This window comes from Mauremys mutica, chromosome 2 (assembly GCF_020497125.1).
Source record: "Mauremys mutica isolate MM-2020 ecotype Southern chromosome 2, ASM2049712v1, whole genome shotgun sequence".
In the NCBI taxonomy this organism is placed as follows: Eukaryota; Metazoa; Chordata; order Testudines; family Geoemydidae; genus Mauremys; species Mauremys mutica.
In genome coordinates this window covers 69,908,661-69,923,383 of record NC_059073.1, presented here as the reverse complement: position 1 = coordinate 69,923,383, position 14,723 = coordinate 69,908,661, and the positions used below count along the sequence as shown (strand labels likewise).

The 14,723-nt window shown below is 40.2% G+C and overlaps 1 protein-coding gene across 1 annotated transcript; it reads right to left on the bottom strand.

Annotated features, from left to right (window-relative positions):
* Window positions 1-11,751: 11,751 nt before the first annotated feature.
* On the bottom strand, window positions 11,752-13,341 carry MOS (MOS proto-oncogene, serine/threonine kinase). Its single transcript, XM_045003357.1, has one exon. The coding sequence runs from the start codon at window positions 13,252-13,254 to the stop codon at window positions 12,205-12,207; it is 1,050 nt and encodes a 349-aa protein (XP_044859292.1). The 5' UTR covers window positions 13,255-13,341; the 3' UTR covers window positions 11,752-12,204.
* Between the last annotated feature and the right edge of the window lie 1,382 nt (window positions 13,342-14,723).

Here is a 14,723-nt window from a genome sequence, read left to right as displayed (position 1 = left end):
TGCCCCCAACTATATAGAATTAAACTGATAACAGGAGTTCCATCCACAAAACAGGATGAAATGTTGAGTTTGCACATTTATCACTGAAAGAGAAGTTATCGTTGTCTTAAGGGCTTAGAAGACTGTGGTCAACTTGTTCAACTATTTAAGCAAATAGAGCTAAATCCTGAAGTATGTGTAGAAGGTAGTTTGGGGCATGATAACCACTTACTGCCATATAAAAAAAAAAGTGTTGCTCACTCTTGCTCTTTTTTATTTTTTGCAAGCCTAGTGTCTTGATGAGCTAGCTCTTGGAGTCATGTGACTAGGTAATTTTTTAAAAGCTTTAATTTTTTAAAAATTTCTAACCCCCATGGCTTCAGCGAAAAGCTTTGGAACCGGACAACTCAAAAGCCAGTAAGAAAATAAGAACTGAAAAGTATTAGTCTCATGTCTTTCAATGCTTGCATATGGCAATGCTACATTAACTGTGAACCAGGACAGTCAGTCAGTTTCCACGTACAAGGTGAGGAAACTGCAAAGGAGGTTATAAAACTTACTCCCCAATCTATAGCAGCCCAATGCATATCCTAGGATCAATTCTTGCAAAGACTTGCACACACTTAACTTTACATACAAGCAGTCCCAATGAAACAAAGCCTATTCACAGTGCATAAAGTTAAACACGTGTATGTCTTTGCAGAATTGAGGCTCTGCTCTGGCTACTTTTCCATCTGGATCTTCAGGCAGTACTGCAGCTACTGTGCTGGTCTAGTGGAGTGTAGTTGAGGCTCAGTTCTTTAATGTTCTCTTAAGAAAAATTGCTGTGAGGGTTTGTCCTCCAGTTATAGGGTGGGGCATATATTCATCTTTGGGTTGATGAAACCCCTGTTCTCATTGCCATTTCCATTTTGAAACAGCTCAGAGATCACTTTATATGCCATGTGAAACATTCAGTTTCACTGTCAAGGGAAGGGGGGTGGTGTCCCATACACGCTCCCCCCACCTCTCCTCCTCCTCCTGGAATTTAGGAGGCACTGCCTCCCAGCTGTGGTCCCTCAACACCCTGCTTTCAGTCACTGGCTGTCAGGGGTGATGGAACAGTTTTTATAGTGGGGTGCTGAGAGCCATTGAACCAAACTATAAACCCTGTATATAATGGAAACCAAGCCAGGGGGTATAGCAGCACCCTTAATTCCAGCATCTATCTAGCTGGGGTTGGAAGGAGCTGAACCTTACTTAAGCCTCCTTATATTTCTGAAGTTTTAGAAGATTTTGCAGTGTAGAAAACAAAACTTCTAATTGTTAAAAGAAAAATAAAACAAATGAAACTGACAGGCAACCATCTCCAGGCACCTCATTGTCACACTATGTAGCTCTGCAGATGCAGTGCTCTCAGGTCCCTGTTGGTTCTTATAAGAATTTACTGTGAGGCCAGAACACTAAAAAAAAAATCCCCCTCCCCCCCCCCCCCCGTCCACACTCTTTGTGGAGTCTATTTATTAAGTCTCTTATGGTATTTCAAGTTAGCCTTTAGTGCCTCAAGCCCATCCTTTATTCCCCTTGACTCAGGGTTCCCACTCTCCTTTATCTGGGCCTGGATGATTCTTTGGGTAGGTTTCCCCTACTTGAATCAGTAGAGCAGGACAAGTAATGGACTTTTTTGTTCCCTAGCACTTCCATGGGGAAAAAAGTTTTGGATCAAACCAAAAATAATTTTAGCAAATCAAACAAGGGAACAATTTTTTTTAAAAATGAGATCATATAACTTAGCCCAGTGGTTAGGACATCTATGGGGGAGGCCTGGGTTCAATTTCTTTGTCAGGATTACTGGCTTAGTGGATGGGGAGAAGCAGTAGATCTGATATCTTGATTTTAGTGTGGGTTTTGACACAATCCCACATGACGTTCTCATAAGCAGACAAGGGAAATGAGGTCAGATGAATTTACTATACGGTGAGTGCACAAGTGGTTGGAAGACAGTCAAAGAGTAGTCAATCATTTGTTGTCAAACTGGGAGAGTCCTGGGGCACCTTATAGAATAACAGACGTATTGGAGCATGAGCTTTCGTAGGTGAATACCCACTTCGACAGACGCATGTGGTGGAAATTTCCAGAGGCAGGTATAAATATGTAGGCGAGAATCAGTCAAAACTAGGAGTGGCCTAGCCACTGAGCTAATCTGATGGGGGTCTTTCAATCTCCCCCATGCACTTGTTTCACTTTGTGTACACAGTCCTGGCTCTAAGGATCAGAACTAGGGTCTCCCACATAGACAGGGCCAGACATTTACTCTTTCCATGGTCCACATGACTAGTCCTTGACATTCTAAATGACTATGAAGTGCAATGAATAGGCATGTGAGCCAGAGAAAGAAAGAAAGAAAGAATGACACCCTAGCTATCCAGGTTCACAGTGCATTATCTGGGTTCATGAAGGTACATTTTCACTCCACCTGCCATGGCCACCTCAGGATTTGAGCCCATGACCTCCTGCATTAGGAGCAAGAAGCCATACCCCTATGCCACCAGCAGCAAAACTGTATGTAAGCTTATTTTCTGAGTAAATAGAAGTTTGCTGCTGGTCTCATAAGACAAGTAAAATGCTTAAGAGTTATATGGAATGCCCATTCTTAAAGTTACCCAAGTTTCTATTTAACAGGGTACAAGATAGAATAACCAGGACAGTTTGCAGTTCTCCAGTAATTTCTTTTTGCCATATACTTACATGTACTGAGCAGATAGGTAAGTAGTATTTTAAAATAAAGCTTTAGTATATGAGAGATGAATAGATTAGTATGCCACCAACAATACCTGAATACTCCATTTTTCAGTCTGGATGTTTGTCTCATCACCATGTTGCTGAGATAGTTATCAGAGGATACTGTATCATGTTTCTTATTTTCATGATATTATAACCCTAATAAACATGGCCACAAAAATATTTTTTCTGATCAGGCAATTTTAGGGATACAGATACTCAATATTTATGTATTTTATGGTATTCCTAGAGCTTTCAAACAGGACATTTCTTTCTGGAGTCTTCTCAGTTCTGAGATTTAAAAATGAGTTTGCCCTCTCCCCAGACAAACTCAAAAGAAAAGAAAAAATACAAGTCTAGTCTTACAAAAATCCCACTACTCCTTATTTTAGTCTGTCCACTTTTTCCTAGTAAGCCCACATTTTCTTTTAAAAAATTTTTAAACAGGGAGGTAAGGAATATTCATGTTTCACTAGTTGTGACTGTTCTAAAGCTCTCCTCAGAAACCACCCAGAGTGTACTTCATTTCTTCATTGACCTCCTTTCTGAAAGCTTCCAGCAGGCACATTTCCTGTTCAAAAGAGGAGTCCCTTGTGTGCTCACATGAAGAACTGCTTTAAATATGTTCCTGTTAAAAGATTCTGACTATGAGAAGAATTGTCTAGTTTTGTTCTTGAAGGCAAATATGCATACTAGACCATTTAAGGATACAAAGCTTGAGTCACCTTTTCAGATGGAAGTAGAACTTTGTAACTCTTGAAGTCCTTTTATATTTATATAAATATTTATTTAAAAACGCAGTTTCATCCCCCGCCCTCCAACCTCATGTCCCTCAGGTTTTCCTCAGCTGTCACCTCTCTTGGGTGGAGGCCCCCAACCCCATCTCTCCCTCTCCTGATCAAGGATTTTCTGGGCTGCCCAGTGCCCAGCCTACACTGTGTTACTCCATCAAGCCAGACTGCCTAAACAGGCCAGAATCTGCATTTTACTGTCCTCCCAGATGCTATAAATGGCATAATTGCCAGTTATAAGCTGCCACACAATTCTTTCTAAGCAAGCATGTCTATTCTAAAGGTGAAAGCTTGAGAGAGAAAACATTTAAAGCAATAAAAACTTACACACATACTAATAAGCTTACTAGAGATCATCCTCCCCCACCCAGAGGTCCAGAAGGGGCTCTGGTAGGCATCAGTCCTTCAACCCTCACCAAGGGATTTTCTGCAATTATGAATTCATAACAGCTTTATCTCAGAACAAACACGCCCCTGAATAGGTTAGTTTTTCCTTTATATGGCTTGGGGCTTTGATTTTTAGATTCTGGGAACAAGTAATCAGCAGACAATCATCCCCTCCTCAGGGCATAGCTGCAAAAGTCTGGGTTTTTTGCATAACTGGAAGTGGGAATCTGCATTCACCTCTACTAGAGATGCCACTAGTCAAGCATCTCTTGACCCTGTTTATCCCCAAAGTCCATTCTTGTCTGGCCCATTGATCAATACAGTCCTCTGAAGTTCATAACACTTCCCAGGGCTCACACTAATATGTAACCTTTGCATTTAATACAATGGACTCCAAAGATACTTAATTCAATAAGGTTTTTCAAGAATATTGCAGGAAATTGCTATATCTGTCACACTAGTGTCTTCTATTAATTGGATGGGCTACTTCTAGCAGTATCTGAAATTCAGGTATGGGACACCACACTCTTGCTATCCACATAAGTATAGCTTACTAATTAATTATTTCTGGCCGTTCTGATTATCCATTAATATTTTGTTTCTACTACATGCATCATTATATTGCTTGTAGGTCTCACTATTAATAAGGTGCAAGCTTTACATTAACTGGAAATTTGTAATTGACCACATGAAAGAGTTAAAGTGTGAGATTTGCAGAAGTGCTCAGTTTTGACCTAACTTCTCCCAATGCCGATTACGGTAAAAAACCCTTAGATCCCATATGTAGGCCCTGATCCTGCCAAGACAAGAGTCTAATTTTACTACTGTGAGTAGTCTAGTTGAAGTCTGTGGTGGTAAATTTAAGGATGTTTGTACATCTTGGCAGGACCAGGACTTCTTGTGTGCTGGTGAGGCAGTATGCATGATCAAGGAAAAATAATTTATTGTTCTTAAGCAACAATAGATTCTTTACAAGATAAGTTTCTAGTTATGGTATTTATATCCAGGGGAACCCCCTGAAAATTGTATATTGCTTTAACATGACATGAAACAAAGCAGAAGCTTAGTCCATTAATTCCAGCTGATCTTGGTTACAACACCAATGCAGATTCCAATTTTCACACTTCCATGTAAATACACCACTTGGTATATTTTCCCCAAAACAAAGTTGATTCATGCATTCACAACAACTGTTAGCTCCAATCATACCCACTGTACTTCTGCTTCACAGAAGGAACACAGGCAGGTGCATCCCCTACAGTAGTGAGCTGCACAGTATCTTAAAGTGAAAACCACATGTGGTGCAGTTAGGGTCTGTAACACATGCAGCTGTAACTTAATGATTGGATACCCCCAAAGGAACTATAGCACATGATGATTTTTCCTTTGTCACCATGTACTAACAAAGCCAGTTTGTTGGTTTTATCTTAGACTGCAAGCTTTTGGGGCATGAAAGGTATTATCTATAGAAGGCATCATGTAAATTACAGCACTTTACCAATAAAACGTTTTAAACTATTTTAAAAGATTGTGTTTCTCTTAAGAGGAAGAGAGAAATTTAGGTTTAAAGTGTTTGTCTAAGCTTCAGATGACAAGATCCATTAGCACAGAAGAGCATTCACAGCAGTGACTGGGGAAAGGAAGAGAAAAATATGCAGCATTAGATCTCTTAGGGATTCATAATGGAATACAGAGCCTTCCACCATTCTGCCCAGACAGTAGTGACTAAAGGCTATTACTATCTGATGGTGGTTAGGTGACCTACCTGATGCAAGTCTGTGATCTCAGTCCAATCCCCAGTAAAAAGGAGTCCAAGGAACCCAGCTGCTTGGAAGGTTTGCATAAGGACCGACTCTGTCCAATGGAAATGTACCTACCACACCCTCAAACACAATTTTAAAATTGGAGTTTCTGTTAAGAACCATTCTGAACATACACTCCCAGTAGGAGAGGGTTGCTGGTTTGTGCCACCTTGTGTGACCTGGACAATTTTTTTTAAATGCTGCTTGTAATTGCAGCAATTAAACATTTTACTTTTTCAAAGTTCAGTACAAACATTACATAGTCAAACCTAAAGAATATGTTTTCCAACAAAAGTTTTGGCCTAAGAGATTTAATCCTTGTTAATAGGACTGGTTTTATTTAGTAAATTAAGAAAACCCTTTAATTTCTCACTTCATTCACTTTATTTGCAGAACTGACATAACCAGGTGTGTTTCTGGTGAGGTATCTCAGGGACTGGTTCTTGGACGTACACTATTTAACATTGTTATCAATGACCTGGAAGACAATCAAACTTTCAGTGATGAATTTTTAGATACACAAACATTAAGGAAGTGGTAAATAATGAAGAAGAGAGGCCACTAATATAGACCGATCCAGATCACTTGGTACATTGGATGCACACAATATACATTTCAATAGGGTTAAATGTAAATATATACATCTAGGAACAAAGACTGTAGGCCATACTCACAGGATTGGAAACTTCATCCTTGGAAGAAGTAAGTCACTTTGAAAAGGATTTGGGGGGTGTGGTGGATAATCAGGCTGAACATGACCTCCCAGTGCAACGCTGAGGCCAAAAAGGCTAACACAATCTTGGATCCATAAACAGGAGAATCTCAAGTAACAGTAGAAAGATAATTTTACCTCTGTATTCGGCACTGGTGTGACCACTGCTGGAAGCCATTGTTCAGTTCTGATGTCCACAATTCTGAAGGATGTTGATAAATTGGAGAGGGTTCAGAGAAGAGCCACAAGAATAACTAAAGGATTAGAAGAAATGCCATATACTGATAAGGAGCTCAATCTATTTAGGTTGAGTCTAACAAAGAGAAGGTTTTGGGGTAACAATTACAGTCTATAAGTACCTACATGGGGAACAAAGATTTGATAATGGGCTCTTCAGTCTAGCAGAGAAAGGTTTAACACAACCCAATGGCTGAAAGTTGAAGCTAGACAAATTCAGACTGGAAATAAGGTGTAAATTTTTTTAACAATGAGGATAATTAATCATTGGAAGAATTTACCAAGGGTTGCATGGTTTAAAAATTGCCAGTGATGGAAAATCCAAGATTAGATTTTTATTTATTTATTTATTTTAAAGATATGCTTTAGGAGTAATTTTGGGAAAGTTCTATGGCCTGTGTTATACAGCAGATCAGACTAGATCTGGCCTTGGAATCTATTAGTTTTATTACCTTATATTGGTTACATACTTCAGTGAGATGCCAGCAGACAGCTGTCAGCTGGATCTCTCTGCAGTGACACATTCAACACCACAAACTTTTTTTAAACCATTCATTTTCACTGTGGTTTAAACTGAACCACTGGAGAAAACATGCAAGGACAAGAAATTAAATGATATTTTATTACATGTTTTGCTACCAAAGCCAGCTATTGTTAAGAAAGCAGTTCCCACTTTATAAAGCCTCTGTTTTTAAACTCATCTTTTCAGTTGAAGTTTTCCATGTTTTTCTCTGAAGGTGTTTGTTGCTGAAAGTTTAAGCATAAGTTTTTGAACTAATGCAGGAGGGAAAAAACACCTCTAAATAAATATGTAAAATTATATAATATTTCTCACATCCCTTAGTCCCCTACTCAGGAGAATAGCTTCTTAATAAACAGCTGAACATTTAAATTTCCAACTTATGTACTTCATCCTTCATGGCCCTAGCACATGTGCAATAGAACAGTCTGTTAAGTTATGAAATATGCACCACATGTACTGTACCAGTGGCTCTCAACCTTTCCAGACTACTGTAGCCCTTTCAAGAGTCTGATTTGTCTTGCATACCCCCAAGTTTCACCTCACTTAAAAACTACTTGCTTATAAAAAAAATCAGACAAAAATACAAGAGTGTCACAGCACACTATTACTGAAAAATTGCTTACTCTTATTTTACCATATAATTATAAAATAAATCAACTGGAATATAAATATTGTACTTACATTTCAGTATACAGTATACAGAGCAGTATAAACAAGTCATTGTCTGTATGAAATTTTAGTTTGTACTGACTTGGCTAGTGCTTTTTATGTAGCCTGTTGTAAAACTAGGCAAATATCTAGATGATTTGATGTACCCCTTGGAAGACCTCTACATACCCCGAGGGGTACAGGTACCCCTGGTTGAGAACCACTGCACAAACAAGTGCAGCCATTTAACTCCTTAACAGAACATTTGGTCCCATTTTGCTCCCTGTCAGGCCTGGCTGCTTAACAACTCAGGAATGTGTTCTGGGAAACGTAGGCTCTGAAGTTGCTTTCCCTATCAAAATACTCCATGTCTTAGATGGAGCACTGGGTTAGGAGCCAGTAGACTTTTTATTCCCACTTCTTGTCTGAACTGACAAACAAACCAACCCCATTTCACCATGAGGCAGGATAACAGAAGCACAGCAGTGTTGAGATGTGTCCAAGATTACATAGGATATTTGTGGCAGGAACAGCTGAAATAATTTGCCTTTTAACATTTTATAAATAAAATATTCATTGTTCCCCCACCCTAACTCCGTTATTACTTCCAGTTATAATGGAAGAGTTAAAATTAGAAACCAGAACCGTGATCCTGCATACATTTTTGTACATTTTAACTCTAAGCATGCGAGTAGTCCAGCTGAACTCTCAAGTGATATGGAACTCTACAGAACAAAAACATGGTGCCTACCCCAAAGAGCTGATGCCTAAACTTTGTAAACATGAGTAGCAATAGCTACAGAAGAACAAGCCAAAGTAATACAAAGTGACAAAATTCACTGTATTCAGTATTGTTGTAGCCCTGTCAGCCCGAGGATATTAGAGAGACAAGGTGGGTGAGGTAATATCTTTTATTGGACCGATTTCTGCTGCTGAGAGACAAGCTATTACTATGTGATGGCAGTTAGGTGACTTACCAAAAGCAAGTCAGTGATCACAGTTCAATCCCCCAGTAGAAAGGAGAGCATCTCTCACCAATAGAAGTTGGTCCAGTAAAAGATATTACCTTACCCACCTTGTCTCTCAAATTCACTATAGACACTCCATTTCCAATCTGATCTCTTCTTCCATCCATTCTCATTCCCCTTACATGTTTTGTCACTGCAGTTCAAGATGGAGCTAAAGATACATGAGTTTGTCCAATTACAGGACAAAATTGGAAACAAGTTCCATAGAGAGTCTATGAAGTGGTATTAAGATTTTGGCCCCTGTGGAATCCAGGGTTACCAAACAAGTGTATAACCTCTGTTGTAATGAAGACATCTGACCAAATTTAATTGCCATTAGCATGCCAGAATTAAGTGAAAGGCTATTGTTATATCCCCAATTTATGGTTAATTATGTATTGATGATTTTGGGGCATGGCTTGGGAAGTAGATTATCGGAACAAAAGTGTTTTAAAGGATCTGCTATCCACCTGTATGGATATAGCAAGATGTGGACAAAGGAGATAGAGCCCCACAGAAACAAAGGGTATTTGGTAAAGTAGGGTGGGAGTGGAGGGTTTCCAAAAATGAAAAGAATCTAACAACTTTTAGCTGTTTATGTTCAAACAGTGTAAGTCTCAAACATAGCCCAGAGGATAACAGAAACAAAGTTGCAGTTGCATCACTTTGTGGTCGTGGTACAGTTTTTCACACCAACAGAGATGGCAATAGAGGGAAATCCCCTTGAATGATCACAAGTCAAACTGCTATAAACCACCCCCAAAGTTTCTACAAAAGCTAGTAAAGCCCTTTTAAGTGACCAGTGGCAGCCCCTCAGGAAATGAGAGGATGGATTGAGTCACCATATGGCCTCCCCACTCTGGCAAATGGAGAATAGCACCATCCTTCCTGTTGACCAAGCCCATAATTCCAAGGTCATCTCAGACTCCTTTTCCCCATGCATCCATACTGTATCTGAATCTTGTCACTTCATTCATAAGATTTCTAATATCTATCAGATCGATCTCTTTCTGTTCAGGCAGCCACAGCATTTGTCCACAGCCCCCTCATTGTCTTGCCACACTGACTTGGAATAATTTGTGTGTGTGTGGGGTGGGGATGGGGGAAGCTGCTTACAGTCTGAAAGGTTTTTGTTTTTCAACTTGATACCTATACACCCTGGACACTTCAGTCTGTATAGACAAGTCTTTTTAAAAAGACTAGTAAACATTTGTACAGTACCTACTGCAAAGGAGCCCCACTCCTGACACAAACTATCAGAAGCTACTGTAATACAAGTTGAGATCCATTAGTCTTATGGTGTTCTGCATTCAGAACACTAGGTGTCACTTTCTTAAAATTTGATGTCTGCAGACCATTAGTCCCATATGTGGATAGTTTGGTGGCGATTATATTCTAAATTAGGTTTTACATTAAATGCACTCTGGTCAGCACATTTCCAAGACAGCCAATTGACTCAATATGGTAAACCCATGTTAAAATTCATAAGACAATCCCAACTTATAAGACATAAGTTGTACTGTATTATAGGGCAAGCCACAGTGATCAGGGTATGCTGTAAATTGCCACACACAACCTCCATAAAAAATGTTTTGAAGGAAACAAGAAGCATGAAGAAAAACCAATCTAATATTTATCTTTAGGATTTTCTAGACTTCAGTATACTTTTCAAAGCCCTCCTAATAAAATCATTTAAGATATTTAGGAGTACCTTTTAAATAGGTTCATTCTGTGATCAACAAACTACAGACGTTTTCATATTGAAGACTAGAATTTCCACCTCAAAATTCACAATCACCCCTTTCCAAGGCTTCATGAGACATGAACAGATCAGTCATTTTCTGACTTGATATACATTAATCCTTTAAGGAATGGAGATGAGTGAGAAAAAACAAAATTGGACTGAACCATCACCACTTTCCCCCTTCCAAAAAATGAGGCATAAAGGGAAGAGCTGAAAAAGCACAAACTATAGCAGTCTTATTTAGAACTATGAAGATTAGAGTTACATTCTGGACAATTAGTGCTGTAATCATCAGTTACAGTGAAACCAATCAAGGCTCCATTATGCTAGGCACTCCACAGACATAATTAAAGACAGTCTCTGCCCCCGAGAGCTTACAGCATAGGCTATGAAAAGACAACAGATGGATAAGATGAAGGGGAGATAACAGTAAAGCAAGGAAAACAAGTGAGATGATCTAGTGTTGGTAGTTTCTCAATTAGAATATCACTAAAAATGTTAATGTTGTTAGGGCATCTTTTTCCCAGCTGTTCTAAATGTCTTCCTCAGTGACAAAACAACCCCAAGTATTTAAAAGTTGAGAGTCAGCCCCCCCACCCAAGTCATGAGTTTGGCTTTTAAAATGTTGGGTTCTTTTTATTTCCTTTCAGTTTTTTGAGCCTTTAGGGTTTATCTTTTCCATGCTCTCTGCAGCATGGTGACTAGAAACAAACTTTTTTAATATGTGAAAGCTGTGATTCTCTGATGACTCCAGGGGCTGGTGCTTTAAGTAAACCATCAAATACAGATAGATTCACCATAACAGTTGGCAACACTGCATCTTTTTCTTAACCCAATACACTTGCTAATACAGCATTTGTAGAGTCCGTTTCTTACCTTGAAAACCTTAGATTGATGAAAAAGCCACCTTATTTCATTGGGAGATTGCTAAACAGGCACACAAGCTACACAATATCTTTAGTCCTAACCCATTTCACATAAAATGAAATGACATTTGAGGAAGTGGAGGAAGAAAGATTTCAATTATACTCAATGTTTCATTGTTCTCTGTACATCTGTTCATAGGATGTATGATCAATATCTGTTTGGGGAAATTGGGAATGAAAAGGAAGGCCATTAATACACAAATATAAAAAGTGACAATTTAAAATGCTTCCCCGATCTCACATTTTGGAAATAATAAGCCAGATTATTACATGACTTGCATCACTCTAGTTTGAGGCATTTATAAAAATGTCTTAAAAAAAAGATCAGAAGGAGGACTTAACACACCCTTATACTTCACCCCTCAAAAAACAGAGTTCGAAACAGACTAAAAGTCCAGATTCATTTTCTAGTTTCTCCTGAGCAAGGCAGGACAGAGCCCAGTCCCAGGACAGCAGACTTATTTCGGATAGTCTTACCTCCATTCTTTTCTTCAACACTGACCAAGCTGGGTTTAATCACTTTATTTATAGAAATCTCACAACAGGTAGTTTTTTTTTTTAAACCCTTTGGGAGAAACAAGGGTCAGATCCACAACACACTAATGCAGCAACACACAAAAAAAGGAGAAGGAAAAGAGTCAGCAATAAAAGGGAAAAAAAGAAAGACACTGCAGAACCTGCTACATTGCTACAGTCTATCCTGCAGGGAGTGGAGGCTTTGAAGAAGCAGTTCTGCGTTGGGACGCTCCTCTGTATCAGATCTCCAGCAGCTGCAAATGACAGTCTCAAGTCTTTGGCCCGAGGCTGACTCAGAGAAGACTGCAGCAGCCAAAGATGGACGTAAGTTATAGGCCACCACGGCATAGAGCACGTACTGGCGCTCACCCAAATAAGGCTGCTCTCGGGTAACCATTTGCCATAAGGTGATAGCAAAAGAGTAGATGTCTGCTTTGGGGGTGACCTGCTCCCCTTTCAGGAGCTCAGGGGCACGGTGGGTATATGTGCCCCCCTGCTGGTAAAGCTGGGGACCTGGAGACACACTATCCTCCAGCTTTTGGGAGCACCCAAAGTCTCCAATCTTACACACCCCCTGCTCGGTGATGAACACATTAGCAGGCTTCAGGTCCAGATGCACAATGCACTGTGAGTGGAGGAAGGCTAAGCCAGTCACAATGTCAGAGCAATAACCCAGGGACTCAGCTATGCTTAGGGGTTCTCTGCCACATCCACCCCCATCATCCTCTCCCTTTCCCTGCAGGCAGCCAGTGCCATAGATGACATGGTGCAGGGTAGTGCGGCCCGCGTATTCCATTATGATGGTGCCCAGGCTGTCTTGGCTGGCAGGGGCACATGTGCTGGCAGCTACAACACGTACCACATTGTCATGGTGTAGGCGGGCCACATTCAGCTCAGCCCAGAAACTTTGCCGTGATGCCAGCCGGTTCTTGCTGCACTTCTTCACCTGTTTCACAGCCACTGTCTCCCCACGGTAGGTGGCCTTGTAGACAGACCCAAAGCCCCCAGAGCCCAGGGGCTGTAGGAAGCACAATTGATCCCAGTCTATAGAGCACCAGGCCAGGCGTGGAGGCAGCCGACGAGCCCTTGGTGAAGGAGTTCCCCCCAAGAAGAGTTTTCCACCTTTTCCAGGGAGTACCAAGGGGCTACTGCAGGGCCGCAGGTCCACAGAGGGGGAAAACTCCAGGGGCAGGAGACGATTAAGAGGGACAGGGGAAGGCATAGTGAGTTGGGAATAAGAACAGGAGCTGCATTAACAATAACAAACAAACAGAAAGACTGAGAGCCTCCTAAAAAAGAGGAGCTAAGCATTCCCCCTCTAGCCTCTTTTATGCTCTCTCTGTCTCTCCAAATGAGTTGCATCTGTCACCAGGTAGCTGAACCCCAATCAGTTTCAGCTGCCAACATTTTTCTCCAACACTGAAAACAAATTGCACTCAGGAAAACAAACCAAGGCTTTTAAAGAAAGCTCCTTGATACAAATGGGGTTTAGGCTAAAATATGTTAACTCACATTATGGGATACTTGCCTTTTGTATCATTTCTCATCACAAGATAAAATGTTATTTAAAATATCCACAACTGAATGTCATTAGAAAATATCCCAAGAGTAAATGGACCACAGTGATCAAGTAAAATATTTCTCTGTAGGCAAGAATGATAGTCACCAGGTGCATTAACTACTTGTCAGTTGTTATTGGTGGAAGCAGTTGACACTGAGAAAGCTAATATTGATTAGTTAGTTAAGAGAATGATTAGTTGCCACCTAAATATAATTGGTACAAAACAAAATTACTTGGATGCCCAAGTCAGTACAGAGAGAGACAAGGATAATATCAGGGTAAAAGCAAAATGTTGTAATGTTTCATCTATTTATAAGTAGTAAATAATAAATGAATAGTGATTCCCTCTAGTCCCCCCATAACATTTCACCCCACCCAGTCAGCTTAGTAGGAGGATAAATGTTTTATTTCTAGATCCTGTGTAGTAAATAAGTTGGAGGAGTTACTGGAGCTGCTCTGTCAGGAAAATAAAACAACACTTACGCAGAATTATAGTTAATAAATACAATAAAATGAACAAAAAACTATAATTGAAAAAGAAAAAAATCATTTCTCTCAGGATACAGTTGTGCTGGCTCCCCACTCTGTGTTCTTGGGCACAAAGTCAGGAACGCCTCAAGCTCGAAGTTCTAGAACCATTGGTTTTAGCACAAGGCATCTTATATGCCCTGGAGTGCATGAAAGCATCCACAAGTGTTCCCCACTAGTTCCTTTTGGACTTTGGTGAGTGAAGGTGCTCCAGTGGGTAACTGTGACAAACTGGGCCAAATATTCTGCAGTGCCTTGGGGCTTTGAATCTCTTGCTCTCATTTCTTCAGAGCATTTTGTGCCAACTGTTTCTGTTCTAGACACCAGCTATATTCATTGATGCATTGGGGCATCTAGGGCCAGATTTCCAAAGGGATTTAGGTGCCTAAAGTTGCAGCTAAGTACCTAGTGTGATTTTCAAAAATGCTTAGGTGCCTAACTCCCATTGGTTTAAATTAGGTGATTAGGTGTTTTTGGAAATCCCACTAGGCTCCTATCTGCAACTTCATGTATGTAAATACCTATGAAAATCTAGCCCCTAGTTCTTAGCACCTACTTCCTTGAAGTGCTAGCTCCTGCTTCCTCTGAGTTGGGCTTTGGCC

Coding starts and splice junctions, on each gene's coding strand:
- MOS (XM_045003357.1), bottom strand. CDS start 13,254: ATGCCTTCCCCTGTCCCTCTTAATCGTCTCCTGCCCCTGGAGTTTTCC.